General features: G+C 40.3%; 1 protein-coding gene across 1 annotated transcript; it reads right to left on the bottom strand.

Moving 5' to 3' along the window:
- Positions 1 to 1,285: 1,285 nt before the first annotated feature.
- On the bottom strand, positions 1,286 to 24,425 carry fam120b (family with sequence similarity 120 member B). Its single transcript, XM_085371284.1, has 15 exons — positions 24,365 to 24,425; positions 22,681 to 22,803; positions 20,470 to 20,660; positions 20,164 to 20,297; positions 19,950 to 20,072; positions 19,655 to 19,846; positions 16,590 to 16,854; positions 16,319 to 16,502; positions 15,255 to 15,356; positions 14,670 to 14,842; positions 12,919 to 13,011; positions 8,047 to 8,253; positions 7,709 to 7,856; positions 2,501 to 2,783; positions 1,286 to 2,427 (listed from the first exon to the last, which is right to left on the bottom strand). Exons 2-14 carry the CDS (start codon positions 22,799 to 22,801, stop codon positions 2,512 to 2,514), a joined length of 2,205 nt encoding a protein of 734 aa, XP_085227410.1. The 5' UTR covers positions 22,802 to 22,803; positions 24,365 to 24,425; the 3' UTR covers positions 1,286 to 2,427; positions 2,501 to 2,511.
- Between the last annotated feature and the right edge of the window lie 643 nt (positions 24,426 to 25,068).

Raw genomic sequence — 25,068 nt, 5'->3', positions numbered from 1 at the left:
ACTGAGCTGTATTAAAGAAAGAAATCAGTACGACGACTTGGGCTAAAATTGTAAGAAATGAATGTGTGAAATTACATTATTAGCATTATTTCTAGTAGCTCATTTCCCGGACTGTTCTGCAATTATAAAGCTGAAAGTTTTTAATTCACAGAAAATAGCTTTTTTTTCCCCCAACTTGGAACACATTGCAAAAAAACATACATTTCCATGGTAGATATTAAAAAAAGAAAAGGTTTTGTTCTGTCATTTAATCGTTTATCTATTACTTAATTTCTTTGGTGTAGTGAAAGATGGCCATGAGGGAGGAAAAGATGTAAAACCTACTAAAATAAAGTTAAATTCACAAGATTTATATTGTTCAGTGGGCCAGATTGATCTCTGTGCCGGGCCAGTTCTGGCCCCCGGGCCTTGTGTTTGACATCTCCGATCTAGCCCACATGCAAGACCCAAAGGTTTTGAAACCTTGACTAAGGTTTCTTGTGTATGCACACATAATCTTTGACCCATATGTCCCACAGGCTTTAAAACAAGGTAGCACAATTTATCGCACCTTTATTACCGTCAGTCGGTTCCTTTAAAACACACCGTTCACAGTAGTAATCTGAATATGAAATGGATTGAGCTTTTGTATCTATACTTTGATTTCCTTCTATTTTTTTCCATTTACTGACTAACGTCACGCTTCTTTTATGATCTGCTTATGAGCACATGAATGCGCACACACAGGAATGAGAGCACTCAGGCCTGGGGAACTTTCTCTGCATCCTTTTCCTCTCTGCTGGGTTTTACAACAATTATGGTCCTACAGGAAGGTGGGCAAGCTGACTATACATTCCTCAACAACTTCACACACACAGACACAGATGCAACAGCAATTTGATCTGCACACACTCAGTACTGATGATGGTATTCTCACTGAGTGGGAAAATACTTTAAGCTGTTTCTAAGTGGTGCAAATAAGCCCTGAGAGGTCAGCTTCACCACAGTGCAGTGATGTCTCAGAGGAGCACCAGCAGCCCTGAGATCTTTAGAACAAATTTCAGGTTCATGTTCACAGGTCATATGTTAAATCCTACGTACACAAGGTCTAAAACTGGAAAACCGTGCTGGCATTAAGAGAAATTTAAATCTGATTAAAGAATCACACGACTGTCAAGACCTTTGCTTTGCTACAGCACACTTTCTGAAAGCTTCTCCAAGAGTTTTCCATATTTCTCCATGTCAGGGGTAGACATTTGTTCAAACACAAGTAAGAGAAATGAGACAACTGCAGACCGACTCAGAGTGTAATTAGAAAACGTGCGCACGGGTGAATGTCTCTGAGAAGACACCCACACGGGTGAATGTCTCTGAGAAGACAAAACACACCGAGCACAGGCTCGCTTGCTTTATTTATAAGGCAAAAATGGGTTACATAGTACTTCCTCTTTTAACTGTCAGGGAAGAGGTTAAACATTAAATCAGCTTATCTGATCTTTCACACACTGGGATAAGAATACAGAAGTATATCATGCTTTATCTGACATCACAGACACTAAAGGAAAAGAATGCATCATTATATCATGCTGTCAAACATCTCAGACACTGAGGTAAGGAATGCATCAGTTTTCCTTTAACAATAGGCTTGGTTATGTGAAAATATATGAACACACAAAATATAAGGCATACTTGGTTAGAATATAAGGTTTACTTGGTTAGAATATAAGGCTTACTTGATTATATTGTATTATAGAGATTTGGTTATAATGTATAATGTAGAAAATCTCTAACACTCCATTAGAGCAAACCAACAGAAGTGCGTGTGTCTTAAAAACAGGCTCTCCAGTGGCCTCGCTTTGTTTCTCACACCTCACCTATGGTATCCCATTACTGAACTGTATGAAGCCGTGTGCCACTGATGTCCCATCTCATTTGATATTTGATACCAGTATTACTGTTTCTCTAGTTAATCCCATTCCTTTGAAAGGATTAAGGCACTGTACACAAACAGCTTTTAAGATCTTCGCCTTTTTATTGTTTGAGATAAGACATAAAAACAGCCTCAAGGGTTACCTGTTAATCCACCTCTCAGATGTAAGATGGAAGAGTCTCATTTACTGCTTGTTTGATGGCTTCATGCTGTTCATTTTGTGTAATAGTAAAACAGGTTTTCCTGAGATTAAGCCGAGGCTGGTGACGGACAAAACTGACAAATGAAACGTCAGACACATTCCAAACCTCTTCATTCCTCCCTCTCTAAATCCCCATTCATTTACCTCCTGCATCCTTTGGACAAATACTCCTGACAGCTCATTCACTAAGCAGTTTGTTCAGAGAAATTAGATTCCTCCTCTTCTTTCACCGTGTCTTTCCCATCCTCTTAACTGCCAAAGTCCTCCCCTCTAATCCTTGTCGAGTTATGTTCCTGGAGCCGGAGGTTGCGGCCATCTGAGAGGAGAGGAGATGAGTTAGAGAAGAGGAAACTGTAAATTGACATTTTTGTGCCATATTCTGCTGCTACCTCGGAGCCAGCTAGTATTTCCCTCTGTTGTTATACGCTCGACCTCTGGGCTTCGGAGGGCGTCTTGTGTTCTGATTTCCTCGATCGTGGTCGTCAGGATAAAATGAGTGAAAATGACGACCTCCTTCGCTGTGTCCTCCTCTCGCCCACGGCCCGTCTGTGCTTTCATATTCTCTTCGAGCTTCTGTTTCTTCCTCTCGCTCCCTCCGTCCCCGTCCACGCCAATGGCCACCCGTCGTCTCCTCTCTTTCCCTCCAACACGTACCACCACTGGGAGCCCAACCTGAGGGTAAGACACAAATCTCCGTACACCGTGCTTCTGTAACATCCAAAAATGCAGCAAACAGGTTTTAGACACATTCAGTCCAGAGATTTGGACGTGCGAGTTATTAATTCATTAAATTGCTTCGAGTGATTCTTGGTCACTGGAGGGCATTAACAAAACTCTGGCATTTTATCACCTTTTATGTTGTTTTGACGAATTCGAGAACAGTTGCCGTTTACCTCATTTTATAATTCACAGACTGTATCCAAAAAATAGATGAGCCCACAGTGACATGATGTGTACTCTTTTGAAGCACTGAGGTGCACATTTCAGCTGCTGATGTCTAACTTTCTTATATGGTAGCAGGCTGGAAATCTGACTCCACCCTGGGTCACTCAGGCTAACCATGTGTTTTGGGAGGCAATCACCATATCAGATTGTCTCTATATGATTAAAGCAATCACTTAAATGATGTGATTGGAAGTCTAGTGTAGAAAATAGTTTAGAAATCAGTAAGTTGTGTGTTTTTAGCAAATGAATGAGAGCTTAAAATAAGAGTGAAGAAAGGTCCAGAGAGTCTTTATGACGCCATGACTGTACAAAAGATGTACAAAAAATATTTTTATTAGAATATTATATGAGCTACATTAGCATGATACTTCATTTTTAATAACATGGTTCTCTTTGATACTGGCAGATATAAAGCAACTCAACTGAGCCTGGAATGAAAGTTATCCAGATTACAAGACAAGCCCAAGTTCTCCAGATATCCTAAGGCTATCTGTGCCAAATTGAAAGCAGACCACAATTATCCTTACGCCACCGTCAAAGTGACGTCCAGTCTGCACCTGCCACCTGACATTTATTTAAATTAGGATGACAATTTGGGCACCAGCTTAACTCACCTGGTGAAGCAGGTGAGCATGTACCGCAAGGCTGAAAGCAGCCAAAAGCTTTTGAGTCTGACTGCATGTCTTCCCCCTCTCCCAGTTTTCCTGTCTAATCGCCACTGTTCTATCACATAAAAGAGAAAAAAACTCTCAAATAAAACATATAAATAAATGGGACCACAAAAGAAACATCATGTTGTACTAAAAATACTTTAAAAGAGTTTATTGAGACCATAAACTCATGAGGAAAGTGTCATGAGGAGGAGGGCCATTTACTTGTAGACTTCTAAACAATTAGACTGAGAGGAGGAGCTCCTTGGGAACGGCTTTTTTTTTTCAGATCCAGAGACGACGATCTTTCATATACATTCTGTGTTTTAATAAGAGTTTATTTAGAGTCTGTGATAGGACTTTACTGAAACCAGTAAATGATAATAACTTTGACTAATGCTTGAAATCAGCAGTCTTAAATGTAAATGTTAATCAGTTCGAACTGTATCAACATTCGTCTCGTCCTCTCTCAAACATACACAGATATCCATCTTGCCTTTCAAGTCTTCCCACAATTATGTGACAACAGCCCACAAAACAGCAAAAATTAAAAATTTCAGGCAGGACGCACACAATCATCAAGTTTGCATTAACTGTGTCGACAGCCGAATTATGATAGGACAGAATACTTTCATCGCACTGAGAGTTTATACAGCTTTCCTTACAAATAACAGAGCAGGAGCAGCTTTTTATTGCTGCACGACTGATTATGAAATTGATCTGCTGGCAGGAACAGTTTCTCTGGGTGTGTTCAGCTGCCACTAAAATCTATTGTTGGATTCACAGAAGCCTGGGACTTGCCATACACTTATGAAACTCTGACAGATGTGGAACGTTTTATGCCAATTACAAAGTGCTCAAAATAAAACATCAAGTCCAACTTTAGAGTTTACCAAACGGGAGCGGCGCATTTGGCTAAATCAGACCGCCATCTTCACATCCATCCTGTGCCTGAATGTGAAGGTGCAGAAAAAGAGTATGTAACACATGCCATGAGCACGAGAGTAATGCGTCAGCGAGGCCACAAGGATCACAATCTTTTTAAAGGTGTTTTATGTCTTGCAGAAAAAAGGAGGAGCTAAAGAAGGGAAACATTAGAAGTTAGGGTAAATATTTTATTGCGAATATGTGTAGCTCTGATAAGAATGCATGAAAATAAGGTTGTTTACAACATCTTGTCTTTTTGAACAGATATAAGCTGGAGAGACGTGGAAGAGGAGCTACACTGGATTCACTGTAATTGCGAGGGCAGGCGGGCTGAGGAGATATTTGCTGAGGAGACTAAACATCAGGCCTGATTCAAACAAAAACCAAACCCGGGTCCTCAACGATACCACATAGCGCCACCGCTACTCTCACGCACATGCATGCTCTCTCTGCGGCTCACACACACACACACACTCACACTCATTTCCCCACAGCTCTGTAGTAATGATCAGTGTCTGTGTCTGGCAGAAATGAAACACTGAGGTATAAAGAGTGTATAGCCTTCCATCTATAAAACCAGAAACATCCTCATGAGACCCACAAGGGTTGACTTGGGCAGAAAGCAGACAGTTCGGCGCAAACTGGAGGATCTGCGCCAACATGGCATGCAGCGCAACGGTCGCAAAAGGTTTATAAGTCACAGGGTTGAAGAGAAACTGCTGGTTCATATTTCATAAGCTCCCGCTAAGTCGGCTTTTGTGATGGGGTCTGCAAACTCCAGGCAAGAGGTGAAGTTGGCCTACAGCCTGCACACTGCAGTCAAGACCGTCGTATAACGATGCATTAATGCTCCTTCATGACAAAACAGGAGGCGTGTAAAAAGGTTCAAGAAACAGCAAATGGTTTTGAAGAGTCTGGAAGCTGGAAGAAAATTACCCCACTGATAGAAGTTAAGATGATGAATAGAAAAAGTAAAACAGAGGGGAACAACCGAGGGGAAGGGGAGCAGAAAGAGGGGAGAGACAGACGAGAGGAGTCTGTAATCAGTTGTTGTGAGTCCTAAAATAGAGCTCTCCCAGCCTATAAACAGAAACCCACTATTACTAGTGCACTGACAAAGCAAGTCTCGGATCCAAGCGTGTGTGTGTGTGTGTGCGTGCAAATGAGCACGGCGGTATGTGATGAGGCCGCAGCACACATGGAGCTCATTACAGCATGGCCCTCTGGGTAATGTGGTTCCATGAGGGCCCCAAAGAACTACAACCGCAGATCAACTGTCAGATTAAAATGATGCTTCTCTGTTCAGCTCCAGGAGGATTTTTTATTAGTTTTTCATGTGAGCTCGCAGACAGATTGCACTCATCGGATCACTAGGGGCCTCTTCAGCACTCGATACTTTTGGACAGTGATTAGCTTAAAATATAAAAACAACTGAAGCGTAAAAAATAATAGAGACATCGTGGCATCTCTTTTTGGGGCTTCTTTCTTTTCTTTTCTTTTTTGTTTTGTTTCCAGAGTAGATGCAGATACGGGAAACACATGAAAAGAAAATTGGTCTGATGTGCAACAAAGGTCCCCAGCATAGCACAGAGGACATTATGGTTAAATGGTATGCATCTGAACCACGAGGTTACCAGAGCACACCAGAAACACTGTAACATTCAGTCAGAAGGGTTTTCTCTTTCTGATCCTCATTTAGGATGGTCTTTAGATCAAACATCTTTTTCCAAAGAGTCATGGATCAAATGGGAGCAAAATTATACAGCACGAAAACAACACACACAAAGTGAATGGTAAGGGCAAAAAAAGTCGACGACTTATTACAATAATTTATTTCCCCACATTTCTATCCCAGGACTGTCTAGAGAAGCAATTTAAACAGCCTTAAATTATTTTGTACTGTATCTCAGCGTAGCTTCTCAGCTCTCACTGAAACCACTTTAGCGCTTCTACCTTTAACCTAACTCTCTTCTGATTGGCTGCCCCTCATTAACACAAGGTTTAAACAGCAGATGTAAAAGTGCTTTTGTGCTCACATCCAGAGATGAGATGATCATATTGAGGATACCTGCTCTCTTTTATAATGAGCTGTCAGCCCAGGGGCATTACTTATGCGTATGTTGACAGTAGAATCCCATGTTTGATGCCCAAACAAGGAAAGGCACAGTAAGCTCCATTTGTGTTAAAATCAACTTCTCTACACCAGCACACAGCACAACTCCACCCCTTTGGCCTGGTAGGCCTTTAACCTCCTAACCAAAAGACTGAGAACAAAGAACCTGTAAGTTAAGAAGACTGTTTAACATTAAATCTGATTGCCATGCAATGTAAATAGATATTTCCTGACTTAAATGTATAGTAGTTACACGAGAGCTCTGTATTAACTTTAAATAAATAGAAATCTTATGATGGTGGATGCATTAGTGACGTAAGTTGACATTCTAATCTCTTCAGTCCTTTCAGTAGCATGAAAGCACTGTGACTTGGTTTGGTCCTTAATTGTAAATTTTTTTGTTGTTATTTGAATGTGTTGAGAAAATCATGCATGCATTCATCTGTTAAATCTACTAAATCATCATTGTCATAATAAATATTTTGGAACGACTTTCTGGATCTCACGTTTAAATGTGCACACCACATCAGCTGTCCTGTGAGCCAGCGCTACCAACATCAGTGTACTTTCTACAGTTTGTATTCTGCTGTGATATAACAGCACAGAACAAGGCCAAGTGCGCATTTCCGTGTGATTTTAACTCTTCGATTATCGCTTTCAGAGCAGACTAAGTGTTTGGAAAGCTGACAAATAAAGCTAAAGTGTTAAGAAATACTAATACCACAGACCAGCACAAAAAGAGGCAAAGCAACTTAAACCATCATCATCATCTGAACATGCAGAACGCATATTCATATCATTTTTTATGCTTCAGACAAATTAAGCAACGTGTTTACAGGGAAACTTTGTACCAAAAGGTCCTAAAGAAGAGAAAGAGTTAATGGAAACTTTAAGTGACGAGCCAGGATTCACATGTACAGAGATAATCAGATAAAAGCAGGTATCAAGTGTGTGTGTCTCACCCGAGTGTCTGTGTCTGTATCCGGTTTGTGTTGTGGTTTTAGGACGTGACTGTGGTGCGTTGGGTCTGGACTGCAGGACTCTGCCTTTCTTGTTGCAAGTTTCTGTAAGTTTCTCCCTTAACTGGAGGAACAGAGACAGGCTGGATGACTGGGAGAAAGAGACAAACGTAAGATTACACACCCACAGATTAATTTACTTATCACTACCAAAGATATTCGTTTGAATTAATAAACAGAAGCAAAACCAGACTAGCTGGAATAAGAAGTCACTTCTTTGTTCCTCTGAAGTATTGACAGATTCATAAATGCCCCATTTTTCTTGTCCCATCTCCACTCACATCGTGGTCCAGCAGCTCAGTTTTCTCTGTGCCGCTGTGAGCCAGCAGGTACTTTGAGTGGAACAGCCGTCCATCGAAGCTGTGCCAGGGCATTAGAGCAGCGCTGGGCAGCGGGCAGCCGCTGGCACAGTTAGCACCCAGCAGGTGGCTCAGCCCTCGGACGTACAGAGATCCCAACTGCACCGCACGACTCGAAAACAAAGGCAGCTGAAAACAAAAAAATCACTTGGTTGTATATTTAGACTGTGTAACTTCTTTACAGTAAAATCTAATATTTTGCTACAGGCCATTGTCAGTCACCTAATAGATACCGACGACACAAACACAACTCTTTGCAATCCTGCCAGTGGGTTGGGTTTGAGCTTACCACATGTAGGAGAAGATTTTTTTTCAGCACAAAGAGAGACTTCTTTGATGTTGATTATTTCCCTTTTTAAATGCAAAAATCACCTGTCTAGTATTTAAGAGCTTTTAATCGCTCTTTGACTGTCAAATGCTGCTAACATCAATAGATAAATATACACTGAGATCAACTGCAGCACTGATTGTCGCATTAGTGTCTTTTCTGAACTGCAGCAGATTTAAAAGTCCTGCTGCACAGAACCATCTGTTCCTTCAATGTTTAGCGTCACCGTCCGCAATAAATTCCTGAACATTGTTGTCTCCCAACCCCAATTTGCACAAACATATCTGCTCTGCACTGACTCATAAATCAGAAAATTAAAATACTCCTCAGGCCACCCACTTCACTGTTACTTCACTTGGTTTCCTCGTGCTCACTGCCAGATGACAGTGAAGCATCTCTGTATATCTTCCTATTTGTTGGCTGCATGTGATGGTGAAACTTCTTTGCTTAGATGGACTCAAATTGGCTTTTAAACTAAGACCATAATTACATTTTTTTCTGGATATAACTATGCTTGAGGACATTTTGAATGATGAGGATGAACAAAGTAAAATGAAAACCGGAAAGATATCTCAGAGTGAACCTGCTCTTATACTGCAGCAAACAAGAGTAAATCTCCCCATTTACTTTTCAAAAGTCTTCACCCTTCCCTCATTTCTTTATATTTAGCCAGAAAATTGGGAAATAGGTGCAGCCAGGTCTCCGGGCTTTATGAAGGACATTCAAAGCTCCTTTTTTGGATTTTGGCTGCCCTTTTCAGTCAGGATGAGCCCACACTGCATCAATAATGTTTAAACGCCGGGCATGCCCCAGCCTTTCTTTCCTGCTTCCCTTCCTTAAGAAATGCTTCTTGACAGCCACACTTCCACTGAGATCATTTGTGATGAAATCCGAGAAATCTGATTCAGTTCATCTGGAAGTTGCATGCTCCACCAAGCATGCATCAAGTCATTTCTGGTGATCCTTCAGTAGACACTAGATGGATCAGCTGATGGATCACACCTCTCAGGTATTTGCTAAATTTTTCTTAAAGGCATGACCTTCAGGTCATTTACGATACTGCAGCAATTTCTTTTGCATTCCACTTGTACCCTCAATTTTTTTGCACATCAGGCTCAGATATGCCAACTTTTCTGTTAGCAGTTCTTTGGGAATCAGCTTATTGATGATTTTTATGACTTTCAAACTGTTATGTGTTATTTTAAAAAAGAAAAACCCATAACAAACTGGAATAAATTATGTTTTTTATGACAGCCTGTTGGTATCAAAGTGGCTAAAGATACTATTAAAACTTGTTTTTTGGTCAGTTGTCTTCTGTGTGTAGACACATTGGTTCATCCTTTGAGTTGCACAACTTCTTATGCTTGAATCATTCGTAGGTCATTGAAAACAAAATAAAAGCCATTCCTCTGGAAACAGCCCGAGGGCTGGACAAAGGGAAACTTTGTAACACCACTTAATAAAAATTCTAGAAAGTCTGTCTCCTTGGAAGCAAAACATCAATAAATGAGGCACTCAAGACTTTTGCACGGTGCTGTAAATGCCCTAATAAAGATAAGTTTCTCCTGAGTAAATAATAAAAAAAATCAGGCAAAATTATAATATATCTTACAGCTGTTTTGTGTAACTGAGAGAACAAAAACAAACTGCGGGAGAAGAATAAAGAATAAGAGGAGGATGAAGAAGTGGAGCACAAGCTGATTGTAACAGCAGGCAGATGTTCTGTGTGTGTGTCTGCTCTCACCTGTCCCTCAGATAGCACTGATAACAGTGATTACGTGTACACAGACACACACATACACTCATCCCTGCCTGCCACCTGCTTCCAGTCAAACACAGCTTCACCTTCTGAAAACAATGAAACACTGGACAGACACACAAGCCTGAAGGCACACACAGACACAAAGACAGAAAAGAGATACAGAGCAACACGAGGGAGAGAGAAAGAGTGGTCGAGTGCAAAAAGGATAAGAACGTGAGAACACACACACACACAAAAGACAGAGAGACAAAGACAGAAATGTGTGTGTGCATGTGTGTGTCCAGTGGGGCGGAGTGTGCATGGTGTAAATAGCTCCATGTGGTGAGCGTCAGCCAGGACAGACAGGCGACTGTCGCCAGCTTACTCTCTGTCGCACACACAAACACACACGCCAAAATCACTGTCCCACACAACCAACGCATCCAAAAACCTATGACCCACAGCCCCTCTCTCCTACACACACACTGGGTGACACTTTTTCACAAACAGACACTTCTCTCTCATAAATTAATCTTTTAATAAAGAAAATCTTTGTGATTTTTACTTCCTGCTCTGATGTGTGATGTATGTGAATCTGTAGCTGTCTGTAAACTGTGCAAACACACACACACAGATATGAACTTGCAGAAATGAATACCATACGCACATCAATAACACTTTGTCTGTTTGTGTTTATGTGCATATTTAATCCGTACACTAGTCACTCAGTTAAAACCCCTCCTGCAGCTCTGAACCTCTCCCATACGACATATTCAAATCAACGCCCAGCCCTAATTATTGTGTAGAAAACAGATGAGCAGCACAAATACAAATTACTAGACATAAGTATGGTAATTAAGCAGTAAAAATAAATGGGGCTACAAAGAGGCAGCAAACACAACGGTCGTTTTCCCAGAGAATGGAAATGCACAGCTGACTCTCAGACGCTCGCATCTGAGAGAACTCACAAGTCCCACGATGCCCCTTCACTGAAGATTGAAATTATAAAGTAGCAGTATCCACTGCCTTGTTAATACATGTCTGATGAGGACTTTGGTTCACTCTGTTTTTATACCAATCTGTTCTAAAAATGTATCATTCTTAATCGTCTCAAATTTAAATTTAAACTATTTTGCTTTTCCTGTGCAATAAGCCATGTACTCATTGTTACAATGGTGGATATTTCTAATAAACAATAAGAAAACTCTTTAAACAATAAATTTGACAAGAAGAGTCAAGCAAAAATACCCTTGAACAGAGTGATTTGTCATTCTTGTGTCTGACCGTCTGTCATCTTGCATTAACATCAGCACAACAACTGTGCAGCGGGAGCTTCATGGCATGGGTTTCCAGCTGCATGTCCCACTGAACACCTTTAGTAGAACAGATATTACGAGCAGGACCTCTCGTCCAACACCATTGTCTGACCTAATCAATTTTCTTCTGGTTGAATGGGGGAAAATTCCCACAGACACACTCCAAAATCTTGCAGAAAGCCTTTCCAAAAGAGCGGAAGATGTAAGAGTTGCAAAATTGGATAAACTTCATACTGGGATAAATTCCATACTGATGCCTATGGATTTAGAATAGGATGCCATAAAGCTCCTGTAGGCGTAATATGTAAGTGGCCCATTACTTTTATCCATCTAGTGTATTTATAAAATTTCAATGGTGGATGCTGGACTTAAACATGCCTAAAGTTTCGAACGATGATGTGAGTGTGTGTACAAATAATCCCTGTGAGCTAAAACCTCACACTTCACACTGCTCTGAATGCTTTGGCTCTGTATGATGTCAAAGAGAGGGGATATTCTTATGTACTTCAGACACAGGGGCTGAACCCAGGCCTAATCCAAGACAGGTATGGATTATTTTGACTCTGGTGCTGTGGAGAGTAAGGAGCTGGAAATTAGCAATAATAGGTTCAGTTTTCTTTAATTTCTGCATAATGATGCTGCTTTGGGGATGCTAGTATTTGAAAACCAAGTTTTGATCTTAAGACGATCTTGTGTAAATGAGAATCAGGGAGAGGATTTTAAAAATGAAAGTGTTTCTGGTGTGACCTTTGTGGGTCAGGTTCATACTACCTAACCACAATGTCCTCTGTGCTATGTTGTGGACCTCTTTTCATGCGTTTCCTCCATCTACTCTGCAAGCCTTCCAATTAAAATGCAAAAAAATAAAGCTGCCCAAACTGAGTGAAGTTTCAAAACTAAACAATGAAAGTAAACTTTAAAAATCCTGGACAATTAAATTGTTAGCTAAGCAAGTATAAACATTTTACATAAATTTAATTGCACAGAAAATGCAAAAAAGAATAAATATCCACCAGTGTATGTGCACTTTTAAGACATTCCTGACGACCGGATTTTAAAAATAAGGTTCAAAATTTCTATTTCCAACAACAAAAACACCCTGCAGTTTATCATAACTGCTTATTTTTTCAAGATTGTTGTATGCTTTCTTGGAAAGACCGTCAATCAGCAGCTTATTTATGTTTTCTCTCCACTTTCTCTTCACTTTCTATTAATGGAAACATTTTCAGAGCTGTGTTTACCCCAAGAGGACTTTGTTTACTGTAAACGTCAGCGAACATTGTCTTCTTGCAGCAGGATACACAATGTTTGGCTTCACCGTTAAAAAAACGTGGGGGTGAAAATCTGAAAACAACTATAAAATATCAAAAGCATCTTTTACAAATGATCTAAATGCGTTTGTGACAGACCTCGATCTGTTGAAGCTCCTGAGAGGATTTCAGTCTCAGACACACAGCTTGACTCAGGTAGGAATCCACGTCTTCTAGAGATAAAGTTTGTACCTGAAAACATGCGCACAAACCAAACACACAAGGGAAAATGCGTGGTTAGTCAGTTCAATCACATCCCAGTGTGTCTTCTTTGTGGGTCAGTCTGTTTTGTCTGCTCGCTGTGCAACAAGTCAACACAAAAAGAAACAATGGCCGCTACAGAGACTAGGCTGCCCGGTTGTGTGTACAAAACAAACAAACCCTGAAGTTATTTAAATAGAAGAGCGAGAGGGGAATGTGAATGCTGCAGTGATCAGACAACAGCTACTATTGTCTGTCATGCTGTCTGCTCATCTTTAATCATCTGCTCGTCTAGCCTCCTTCTAACAAGCTACTGTCCTGTCTGTCAGGGCCTTCATTCATTTAAATCACTGCCTGCCAGCCAGCCAGCGCCTGACTGAAAACCAGTCTGAAAGGCTGCCTGTCGATTTTAGTATTAAAGCATTCAGCTCTGTCTCTCCAGGTGGGGCAAACATGAGGAAACAGTTACTCCGATCTAAATAAGACTAAATCTATGACCGAACTTTTGGTGTTTTTCAGTTGGCGTGTGTTAAATGTATTAGAAAAGAAAAAAGAAAGCAGTACTCTAAGCATACTTTAAAGACAGCAAATAACATGTTACACAAAAACAAGACATCTGAGCTTTTCTTTGAAAATGTATCTTTGTTAGAAACGCATTAATAAGTGATTCAAGTGTCTCTGAAAAAGAGTTAATAAAAGGTATAATTTATGTTTCGCTTCTATAACATGACGCACACACGGTTATCCTGTCACGCGATCTAATGTTGTGTTAAAGCTCAGTCAGAAGACGTCAATGCAAAATACCCAAACCAAAAGCACAAATCTCGGCTTCTTTCACATACGAATTAGTGATCACAGGGCATTACAACAGGATCAAAAGCAGCTCAGATTGATACACTCTTAGATTTACAATCAAAATACAGTAATACGAGTTCTGAGGTGGTTTGAGAATTGTCTCCTGAGTTATTCAAAACCCCTGGATGGTTATCAGGACTTGTTGACGTAAGAGCTGAAGTTACAAAGGCCGGTGTCTGTGTCTAAACTGGGCCCCCAGTGAATGATAATGGTTACCGTCAAGCCATCAACAAGCGATGTTTGACTTTACATCACACGGTGACAAAAGAGCAGAATAATTGTTGTGTACGTGTTATAGATGTAAATCCCAAATCAAAAGCTGACTCGTACGTTAAACTGTCATCAAACATATTTTGTCTTTCATTTCTTTGTTTACATGAACCGCCAGCTGTAGGTATCATCCCCTTTCATCTAACAGCTTAACCGGAGCCCAAGCCAAACATGCGCCCTGACCAATAACAACCAAAAGAGGAAAGACCAATCATGCTGCAGATACAATCATTTGTAAAGTACAGCTGTTAATATTATTTTTATGTTTTGTGGGGCAGAATCGATCAACATGACACCAGAGAAGACTGTAAAACATGTGTAACAAACAAAAAGCACCTCGATTTTTTCCTATTTGCAAATAAAAATAAGTTACATTTGCTATTGATTCATTAATAATTAAATCACATCCTTTTCCCAGAGAATCATACAAATATTTCTGCTTTTTTCCTCTTTAAATAACTTTAATTAACTTAATTAACTATTTTCATTCTCTGATCGCTACCAGATAAACGCATCTACACTACCTGTAGGACTAAATATGTGACCAGGCAGAGAGCAGCCAGGAGAGAGTCTTCAATAACTCCATGCAGCTCCGAAAACTCAGGACAGCCAAAAATTGTGAGGAAGGCTGTCAGGCGAAGAGCAGCCACGTCAGGACCCGTGCTGAACCATAACAAGTCCAGACTGGGTTGATCACCTACAGATTCGAGCAAAAGAGAAAAATACTATGGATTTTAGATGGAAAAATATGGCACAATATCTCTTTCATGTGTTAAACGTAACCAGAGCCAGCTTTTCAACGTGAGTCTTAAAGCCGCTGGTGCCTCAGGGTTAGTCTACAATGATTTTAATTACAGAGAAAACATAATTCCCAGGAAACAATCACTTATAACCACAGGACTCATTTGGTTGCTGCTTATTTGGGAGCAATTTAGTCCTATAGTGCATAAACCAAGAATCATGGACATAGTTGTCGTTTTATCATCTCAGGGATTAAAAAAATAAATCAAATAAAATCTTGTATTGGTGGTGTAACTGTACTGAAATCGTGTTTTATTTTGTGTCCAAAGATACAGAGATAAGTATATGAAAAACAGAAGGTACAGTACAGGGCAGGCTGACTGGGAGAGGGTGGACGATATCAGGTTCCTTCAAAAGGTTTCCGGGGAAGACAAACCATTCCCTGATTGCTGGAGGGTCCACAATCCTTCCTGAAAAAGCACAACATTGTCAGGGTTATGCTTGGATTAGATTTACTTGATTTCCTGCAAAGAACATCATCATTCTCCTCACTTTACATAAAAACTAACGGCACAAACTCCGCTGACGTGTGTGTGTCTGCACGGTTCGTAATCCCTTTGCCTCTCCACTGAAGATATATTTTTGATGTTGCCAGAATCTACATGCGTCTACCACAGACTATATATGAAGACAGACAAAGCCACTGTGAAATCACTCAGACCCAGATGTCTGTTGATTAATGTTAAATGAGACCTCAACAGACTTGGAAACCAATCGGTAACCCCCTGGTAACTGGTTGCTAAGTGTATATCCTGACTGGCAGGTGAAATCCGTTACAAAAAGGGTGCTGCACCAAAAACCTCCTTTTGATTGCTTTAGTCACTAGCAGATTGCTGCACTTGCCCACAGTTTGCATAGAAGACGTCAACAGTGGTGGATGCTGAAATTGCCGACTGCAAATGCTTGCAAACTAACCACGAAACAAAGGCAGTTTGTCTTCAAAATAAAAGTTGGGCCTCTGTATTACTAAGCAGGCCATATTTATCAGATAATTACATTTAATTGATCAAAAAAAAAAGACCAAAGGCACAAATATGAATGGAAAGTTCCAGCTTGGTGAGTTGGGAAAATAAGACCTGATAGACACCTACTGGCTATCAACACGCCTCTTAGCCAAAGTGAGTATCCCTGTAACCTTTTAAGCAAAATCCAAATGATTATAATAAATAACTAACTCATTGCATAGTTCTAATAGGATAATAATATGTTGTTTTTTCTGGGTATTTTAACACTGGAGTCTATGGGGATTAAATTGCTGTTGGAGTCAGACTCATTTCACCACTAGAAAAACTGTAGTTTTTGGCATTTCTTGCTGACTTTTTTCATTCGTGTATGCTTCTGTTCTCATTGTCTTATGTATTAACTGTTTTACCATTGTGACCAAGCAGAAGGAGGAGACCATAGATGAGTTGTCTGCAGGGCTTGTAGACGAGGGCTTGAGGCACTAACTCTGTGTCCTCCTCATCCTCCAGAGTGTTGCTACACTCAGTGACACCCACACACAAGACAGTGTAAACCATGAAACCCTCTGCTGCTGCATGCTTCTCTCTACATGCCTGTGGAAAACCACACAGTAAAGAAACATTTATTCCAGTCTGCAGGGAGCTCTAAAGAACAAAATCACATATATGACTATAACATACCTTTAGGATTTCTGGACTAACATATTTTTCAAAAGCAGAGGGAAGTGAGGAGATTTCACACAGCTCGGGACGTTTCTGTCCAGGTAGTGTGTATAAGCAAACACCTTTCTTCAGTAGCTCTCTACGAGGAGTCGAGAGATTCAGAGACTGTGGAACCAGTTCAGCTTCCTCGTCCTCTGTACTCCACAGAGAGCTCACAAGTTGGGACACTGCTAGCACCACCTGCCCCTGCGGAGCACCATAATGTGGTGCAGGACTGTTTTTCCTGGGAACAATAAAATGAAGAATTTTAACTATTTTGGCTCATTGACAAACGCAAACAAGATTAGTGTTTTTCTTTGCAGACAAAAATAAAGAGTGATGGGTTGGTACCGCATGTTGATCTGAGTTCTGTATAATAAAGAAGGATTTGGGCTTAAATCAAATCAAATCAATTTATTTATATAGCACTTTTCACAGGATAAAAACCACAAAGTGCTTCACAGTAATATAAAACAGAAATACATAAAATACATTAATAATAAAACAAACAGCACAAATCTAATTAAAAGCCAATCTAAATAAATGAGTCTTAAGCTGCTTTTTAAAAGAATAAACACAATCAAGGCAACGTAATGAGGGAGAGCATTCCACAACCTGGGGACCACCGCTCTAAAAGATCTATCACCACAGGCTTATTGAGGTAACTTCAGGTTTAACGTCACGTTTCTAGGGTTACCAAGGTAGCTCACCATGGTAACTTAATGCAGCAGACCTAACCTGCTTTGAAGCATGTTAAGCTGACAGTAAGATATGAAATACTGAACAACAAGTTCTGTTGAAAATAGCATCACCACTCACGGTTTTCCCACGTTATTCCTTTTTTTATTTCACAGTTGGCTGGATGAAATTTTAGATCAATTTTGGACAACTGTTCATAACTGTGTGCCGAACATCAAATATGACTGTAAAGTAAGTCTATGCATGCATTCTTTTTTCATATTTGCTCTTCTACTTGCATCATCCAACCGAAACCTGCCAGAGTTGCTGAGCCGTGCGTTAATGATAGTGCTGTGATACTGATAAGTGCATTTATTCACACAGACTGCATTTTTCCGGCTTTCCTTCCTGGCCTCGAACAGACCAGACAGACTCTTCCAGTTTCCCTGACCATAGTACATAAAGCCCACATACATTTTTAGAGCACTTTTTTTTTTTACTGAAGCTCTGTTGCTCTTAATATTTTTATCAAATTATATTTTTATCCTTTGTATAATCAGTCACTCTGCTCCCTCTATGGATTCTGGCAGCCCTGCTGCCCTTTTACTGTTGGACTTGTCAGCAGCTTTTGACACGGTTGACCACGACATTCTATTATCACGGCTAGAATCGCATGCTGGCCTAAAAGGATCTGCCCTTCAGTGGTTTCGCTCCTACTTGACAGAAAGGTTCTTTTATGTCAATATGGGCCCCCACAACTCCAAATTAGCTCCTCTTAAATACGGCGTTCCTCAAGGCTCTATTTTGGGTCCCGCCCTCTTCGCACTCTATTTGCTGCCATTGGGCTCCATCTTCTCGCGGTACAGCATTTCATTTCATTGCTTTGCGGATGATCTACAGATTTATCTACCTTTAAAATCAGGATCAGATCAACCGCAGCTCTTATTACGCTGCCTTGACGATGTTAAACAGTGGTTATCATTAAATTTTTTACAGCTAAACGACAACAAAACTGAGGTTGTCATTTTTGGCAATTTCAATCATATCGACAGCACGTTGGGTACCCTCTCCTCGTATTGTAAAACACATGTAAAAAACCTCGGAGTTTACATTGATGGTTCTTTTAAATTGAATAAGCAGGTGAGTGCAGTAGTTCAGTCCTGTTTTTTTCAGCTAAGACAGCTAGCCAGGATAAAGCCTTACCTTCCGGCTGACGTCTTCGAGCGTATCATCCACCTTTTTCTTACTTGCAGATTAGACTACTGCAATTCATTGTATTATGGCCTAGATCATGCCACCATCCATCGCCTTCAGATGGTTCAAAATGCTGCTGCTCGCCTGCTAACCGGTACCAAACGGAGAGAGCATATAACCCCAATTTTAGCCTCTTTACACTGGCTCCCTGTTCCCTACAGGATCCAATTTAAACTCTTACTTTTTGTTTTTAAGTCACTCAACGCCCGAGCCCCCCCCCTACTTGTCAGAGCTCCTCTCTGCCTATGCTCCAGGAAAACCCACGAGATCTAGTTCAAAACTATTGTTGTCCATTCCACGGACTAACCTCAAATCTCGTGGTGATAGATCCTTCTCTGTGGCAGGTCCCAGACTTTGGAATAGTCTCCCCTTTAATATTAGATCTGCTCAAACTCTTGAGCAATTTAAATCTTTACTAAAGACACACTTTTACGCTCTGGCTTTTAACACATTATGACCCAAGCATTTTGGATTTATCTGAATTAGTTAGTATTGTTTCAATTCTTCTATTTTATTGTTTCTATTGTTATTATTGTATTACACTGTAGTTTTTAATTTTATTGTTATTGTTAAGCACTTTGTGCAGCATCGGCTGTTGGAAATGTGCTATATAAATAAATCTGACCTTGACCTTGACCCTCTAGGCTTATACATTAGAGGGGAGCTAAGTCCATCCCTTTCACGTGAACATGCTCAAAGATAAGTTAGGAAACCTTGGGATTACCACTTTCATGTGTCACTTTAGCCTGATTGCTGATGTTAGGGTAAGTGAAGCAAGATAAGGAAAAGATAACCTGAGTGGGCTGAACTTGCATTTAAGTGCAGGGCTGAGGTGTTGGAAAAACAAACTTAAACATGTTTATGATCTCAAAGTCCACAGGTTTCACACTTACTATTATTTTTAATAAGTGTGTATTTTTTAAACAGACACTGAAAAAAAAATCTGTCAAAGAAAAGCTTAGAGAATGAAGTCAAGGAACTCTTTAACATAAAAGGGGTATATTATGTAACTAAATGTAGCCAGCAACAAATATAGCTTTGATTTAGTAGTAAATAAGACTGAAAAATCCAATGTTCTATTAATTCTATTCAATACGGCTGCAGATATGCACCTGTAAGCTGCCATCGCATTGTTCCTGACATCACGCATCTTCTCCTCTGACACCACATCATTACCCAGGAGACAGGCCAGCAGTGGTAGCTGGGTAACAGCCAGTCCAATGGTTAGGCAGAGCCTCTGTCGGTCGTACATGACAGTGGTGAGGCTGTTTATCCGCAGCTTTGCCACAGACAAATAAGGGGCACTTTAGAGATAAGGGTTAAAACAAAATGTTCCAATCAGACAGTTTGACCACACTTGTCAATAAAATTAAGTTAATTTGCAATTATGAGATTGATTTTACAAACCTGTCATATATGATGAAGTCTGAATCCTCTCCCAGAATACCCATGCTGCCATGTTGGCGAGCATAGCTGGCAATCTCATAGTCTGCCTCCCGCACTGAGCAAAACACTTCCTGACCTAATGACCTGTAAAACAAAACAAAACAAATGTATAAGAACTAGAATTACTGGCTTTATAATTATGGTGCATATATTCTGTCCTGTCTTGCAAACAGACCGGAGAGCAAAGGGTGTGAATGTCGCCAATCCTGAGGGCAGACAAAAAAGCTCTCTACCCGGCTGATCTCCATGCTCTTTTATGTGACAAAATATCTTTGAAATCTTCCCGTTCACTCTGCGTCTCCTCTTCACCTGTAGACCAGAACCAAGGTTTTTTGTAGTCACGCAAAAATAAGAGACCAATATAAAAAAATTTATGATGTTTTTGTAGCACATTTTGTGACTTAGCTACCCTTTGTACCACTGACAATTTGAGGTATGTAGAAACCTGCCAAGGTGTTATTTATTAAGGTTATGTTCTCACCCACTCTTGCCTCTTCTGCTCCTCCACTACTCCATCAAAGAAAAAGACCAGTCGGATGCCTGCAGACGTAAATGCCTCAACCCATCTCTTTAGGATATCCAAGTACTCCCTCCACTGGCCCCCACATGCCCAGTCCTTACATGAATACCAGTAGCACAAGCAGGCCATACCATCGACAACAAGTGTGGGGTCTGCAAGTAAGTGAAATCAAAATGTAACATACAGCAGACCTGCATGATAACCCAGACAATGATCACCGTTGTGTACTGTCTGCCTTGGTTCTTGCTGATGTGGGTATACACATAGTAGTACAGTAAACCAATATGGGAAAATAAAGTAGAAGCATATAAAAGTCATAAGATATTTTCAAAGGAACATGAACATGTCCTGTTCTGTAAGTTTTAGAGATGCCATTAAAAGCACTGTTTTAGCTTCCACCAACTACACTGTACTGTGTTACAATCCACCGAATAAACATGCTTAAAGGCATAGCATATACTAAGTATGGGTTTAAAGAAAAGTGCTACCTTTTAAACTCCTAGCATTGCATGGCCTTTGTTTAGGTCTGTTGTTATGACTAGTAAGCAAAGGTGTACATATGACTACCACCAGAAAACAGCTAAAAATATCACAACTAATAATATACTATTAAAATTACTGTTAGGAAAACATGTACTTCAAATTAAGCTAAATATTTTTTTCTGTCAGTAGGCCATAACTTTTACTACACATTTTCAAATACATCTGTAAGTACAAGCATGATAATAACTATTGTTACTACCATGTCACGCCCTGAAATAAAGACTGAACAGGTGTAAACAGTATTTACTTGATGAAGCAGTACTTTCATTAAACTGCACGCACCTGTCCACCACCTATGTTGTTGTAGTGTTCTCTCTGTCTCGTTTACAAGCCACAGATTTTTGTTAGTTTTTTAAATAGATGTTTTATTTTGCTTTTTTTAAACATTAAGAACATTAAAAACTGACGATTAGGCAAAAGCCAGAACAAACTATTTCCTTCAGCCAAAAGCTAAAAGAAAATCTCTCTATATATAATCATAGGAACATTTCCAAGCCAGCAATGTTGGAGCAAGTTGGCTTATTTTAATAATTAAAGTTATTATGACTTTTTTCCTCAATCACTGTCTTGTGGGTGTTTCAGTCCTTAGTCAGTTTTTAATTACAGTTTTCCTTGCAGCTGCCATTGGCTTTGATCATTTGGATAAACATCTCCTTTAAATTGACTCAAATATAAGAGCAGACACAATGGCGGAATTATATAACAGAAGACCAAGGGATCTTCCAAGAATGGTTGCACTATTTTGCAGGGAACTGACTTTTATATCCCTCGATCTCTATTCTGAGACTTGCTCCAGAGCAAGTTAGGTTTGCAGTATAAGTTACCATGGTGATCTACCTAGGTAAGAAGTGATTCCCCTTTGTAGTACTAGTACTGCTTTGCAGTATGGGAGTTTGGTCATCCATGGCCCACTTGTGTTTTTAACTAGCCTGGATTTCCTTGTGTCTTCCTGGATTTGTTAAGTCTCCATCTCTGAGTTAGAGTGATTATGGCTTATTATAGGCTCATTATTATTATGTTATTCCAGTTTTGGGTTGGTTTGTTTTTGGTTGTCTCTTGTCCAATGTGTCTTATATTTGGTTTTACTTTCACTGTCTCATTGATATGTTTAACCTGTTTCTTGTTACCCACCTGTTTCCAATCTCCTTGTTATCCCACAGTTTGTTCTGTCTGTATTTATACCCCTTGTATTTCAGTTAAACTATGTTGTGTCCTACTGCTGTCTTTGTGTGCGTTTCGCTGGTCCCTTGTCATTTTCAATTCGGTTGCCTGGATGTCAGGACTCTGTTTTTCCTCTGCTTTTGGACTTTATCAGCCATAATAAAGGGTTCGTTTTTTTCTTTTCAAGTCTGTCTCTGAAATCTGTGTTTGGATCTTCCACCTTTGCTCTACTCCAAAAAAAATTGCATCCTTAAATAGAGAACCACTGCTTTAGCAGGTTAATAAAGCCAAATATTGTACACACATCTGAAAAGCTGAGAGCTGAAAAGCTGTTTCCTCACATTACTTTACATAATCATGCACACCAGTGGAGAAAGCTGGAGCTTCTGGGGGAGTCTGCTAATATTACCATTTCATGAATGACACAGAGCCACTGTCACACTGGCTGCACACAGAAATAAACTCAACTGCTGGTGTGAGGTGCGGTTGCGGAGGCCTGCTGCTGTCTGGCCATCTCTCTCAGGTTCACTGTCACACAGGCTTCTGGACAGCAGCGGTCCATGAAGTACTGTAGACCCTTCACGCCCATTCCTATTGAGCAGAAACACACAGGGAGCTACGGGAGGAAGCATTTCACGTCTTTCCAAATAGCGTGTACTTTAACCCTCTGATGCATGAATTATGAAAGCCTTGGTCAAGATTTTTTTCTTAAGTGCTTTTATTCTTCTCAGGACATGAAAAAAAATGTTCAACTCTTTTTTCCCCCAAAATATGTTTTTTTATAAAGTTATAAACTTGTCCACTCCAGTGGACTACATGCGCCTGAGCACTTAGCATGAAATACTGTGAATTTACTATAAAAATTAATTACCTTGTGTTCTATTGTAAATATACAAACACTTGTTTGCTTGTATCCTTTGAAAAACATCTCAGCAATTTTTTTGGAACTTTCAACTCATAAGGCCCCAATGTTTAGACGTAAATAACAAAACCAATCAACAGTCCTAGCTGTGAATCCTACACCTGAATATGGCAAACTATCTCCAACAAGAGAAACATTTTTGAGTCTACACAGTTCTATAACGATGCAGGACAGTATTACCAAGCCCTTAGTAGCATGCTGGAAGAAAACACAAACTGACATCTTAGTCTCTGCATCTCCAAACACTTCTGTGTTCATCACACCTAGGCTGTCCGTAGTTCCTATGTCTCTGTTCTGCTCTGGCAGCCACTCTCATCATCACTGGACTTATCACTGAACTCATCATCACTGCACTCATCAATGAAATCATCATCACTGGAGCTGGATGGAATTTCCTGGACTATTCTGTACGCTGCCTTATTCTTTGCTGCATTTGAAGTCTACAAAATATGATAAAATAATTATTATAGTAACTCAAACTACAGCTGATCTGCACAGAAATATACATTTTAAATGAGTAGCTTATAAATGTAACAATTATATGCTTACTTATAACCAAAACAGTCCCAAAAAACAGTGAGACAATTTATGACTTATGTTAAAAAAATATAGTGGGTAATGCATGATGTCCACTACAGTGGACACATGGTTAATCGTAGTTTTCTACATATTAGACATAACAATTTCTTATTCCAAACAGATAATATCCTTCCCTAGATGTTACTGCATATCATCATATTTTTTTTACCTGTTGGGCTCTTTTAGCATAGAAGGATTGACAGGATATGCCAGCAGTGGTCGGCAGGGGTGACAGTTTGTCTGCCATCTTTGATTCAGAGGAAATTTACTTGCAGTTGCACTAACTGAACACTGAATTGACCTCAATGGAGCATGGCAGCAGAGAGCACTCTAGAGGCTAATATGCAGTTCCACCATAGAAACCAATGCATTAAAGAGATATGTACGTTTTAGTAGCTGTCCACTCCAGTGACCACTATGCATCAGAGGGTTAACTTTTAATCGGGTGGATCTGTTTTGGTGTAACACCGTCACTGTGGGGAGTTGATTTTAATGAGAACTGACACGAATGCTAACTGTTAGCTTCGCTTTTAGCCCCGTTTCGTGCCGTTGCCAGCAAACTCGTATCACGGATGATACGTCACAGCAAATGCTACTACAACTACTCTAGTATCGCTTCACATGGCAAAAAAAGGAGAAAAAAAAACTCACTTTGAAATGTCGCTGGACACTGAGCAGCATTGGTCCCTGCTGTGTTTACTTGGTGTAAATTCAAACTACTTCCTATAATCTATGCGTGGCGTCATCACGTTACAAAACAAAACGCACGTGCTCGGCGCATGGAGACCACCGCGCATTCATTAAAACAAAGAGTGAGCAGAGACAAAAATAAAATAAAAACGTGGCACGGCGCTTCTTACTAGCGAACATCCTGAATGTCATGAATGAGAATGAGCCTTTGTGTTTGTGTGGGCTCGTAAGACTTCACTCCAGCACAGGATAAGAGGAGGGCTAATTGCTCTCCTGGAGAGTGGGCAGTCTTTTGCTGAAAGCCATTAGGTCTACCTTCTCCACACAAAGCGCCCCCGGTACCTTCCACTCCATTGTGTGACCAGAGCAGGAATAAAAGGAGGGGACATATGCTGGCCGTCAGTGCAGCTGTCAGCATCTGTCGCTCTACAGCCAGATGCTCTGTGGACTGAGAGGACAATAATCTACGCTTTCCAGAAAAAAACCCCAAAACCTAATCTTCAAGGAGGGAGGAGCTGTGTTGTAAATCTGCCCACTTTCATTTCCAATCACCCACTCGAGAGTTATGACCTTTGGGCTTGTGAAGGCATTTTGATGTCACCCAGAACTTGGCCTACAGGCTCTGGGCACCTTTCCCAAATGCACCTGGAGCTAAAATGACGGCA

The sequence above is a fragment of the Diplotaxodon limnothrissa genome, linkage group LG1 (assembly GCF_057381915.1).
Source record: "Diplotaxodon limnothrissa isolate DT_005_m linkage group LG1, D_limnothrissa_male_GT1.1, whole genome shotgun sequence".
NCBI classification, from domain to species: Eukaryota; Metazoa; Chordata; class Actinopteri; order Cichliformes; family Cichlidae; genus Diplotaxodon; species Diplotaxodon limnothrissa.
This window is presented reverse-complemented; position numbering and strand designations above follow the sequence as displayed.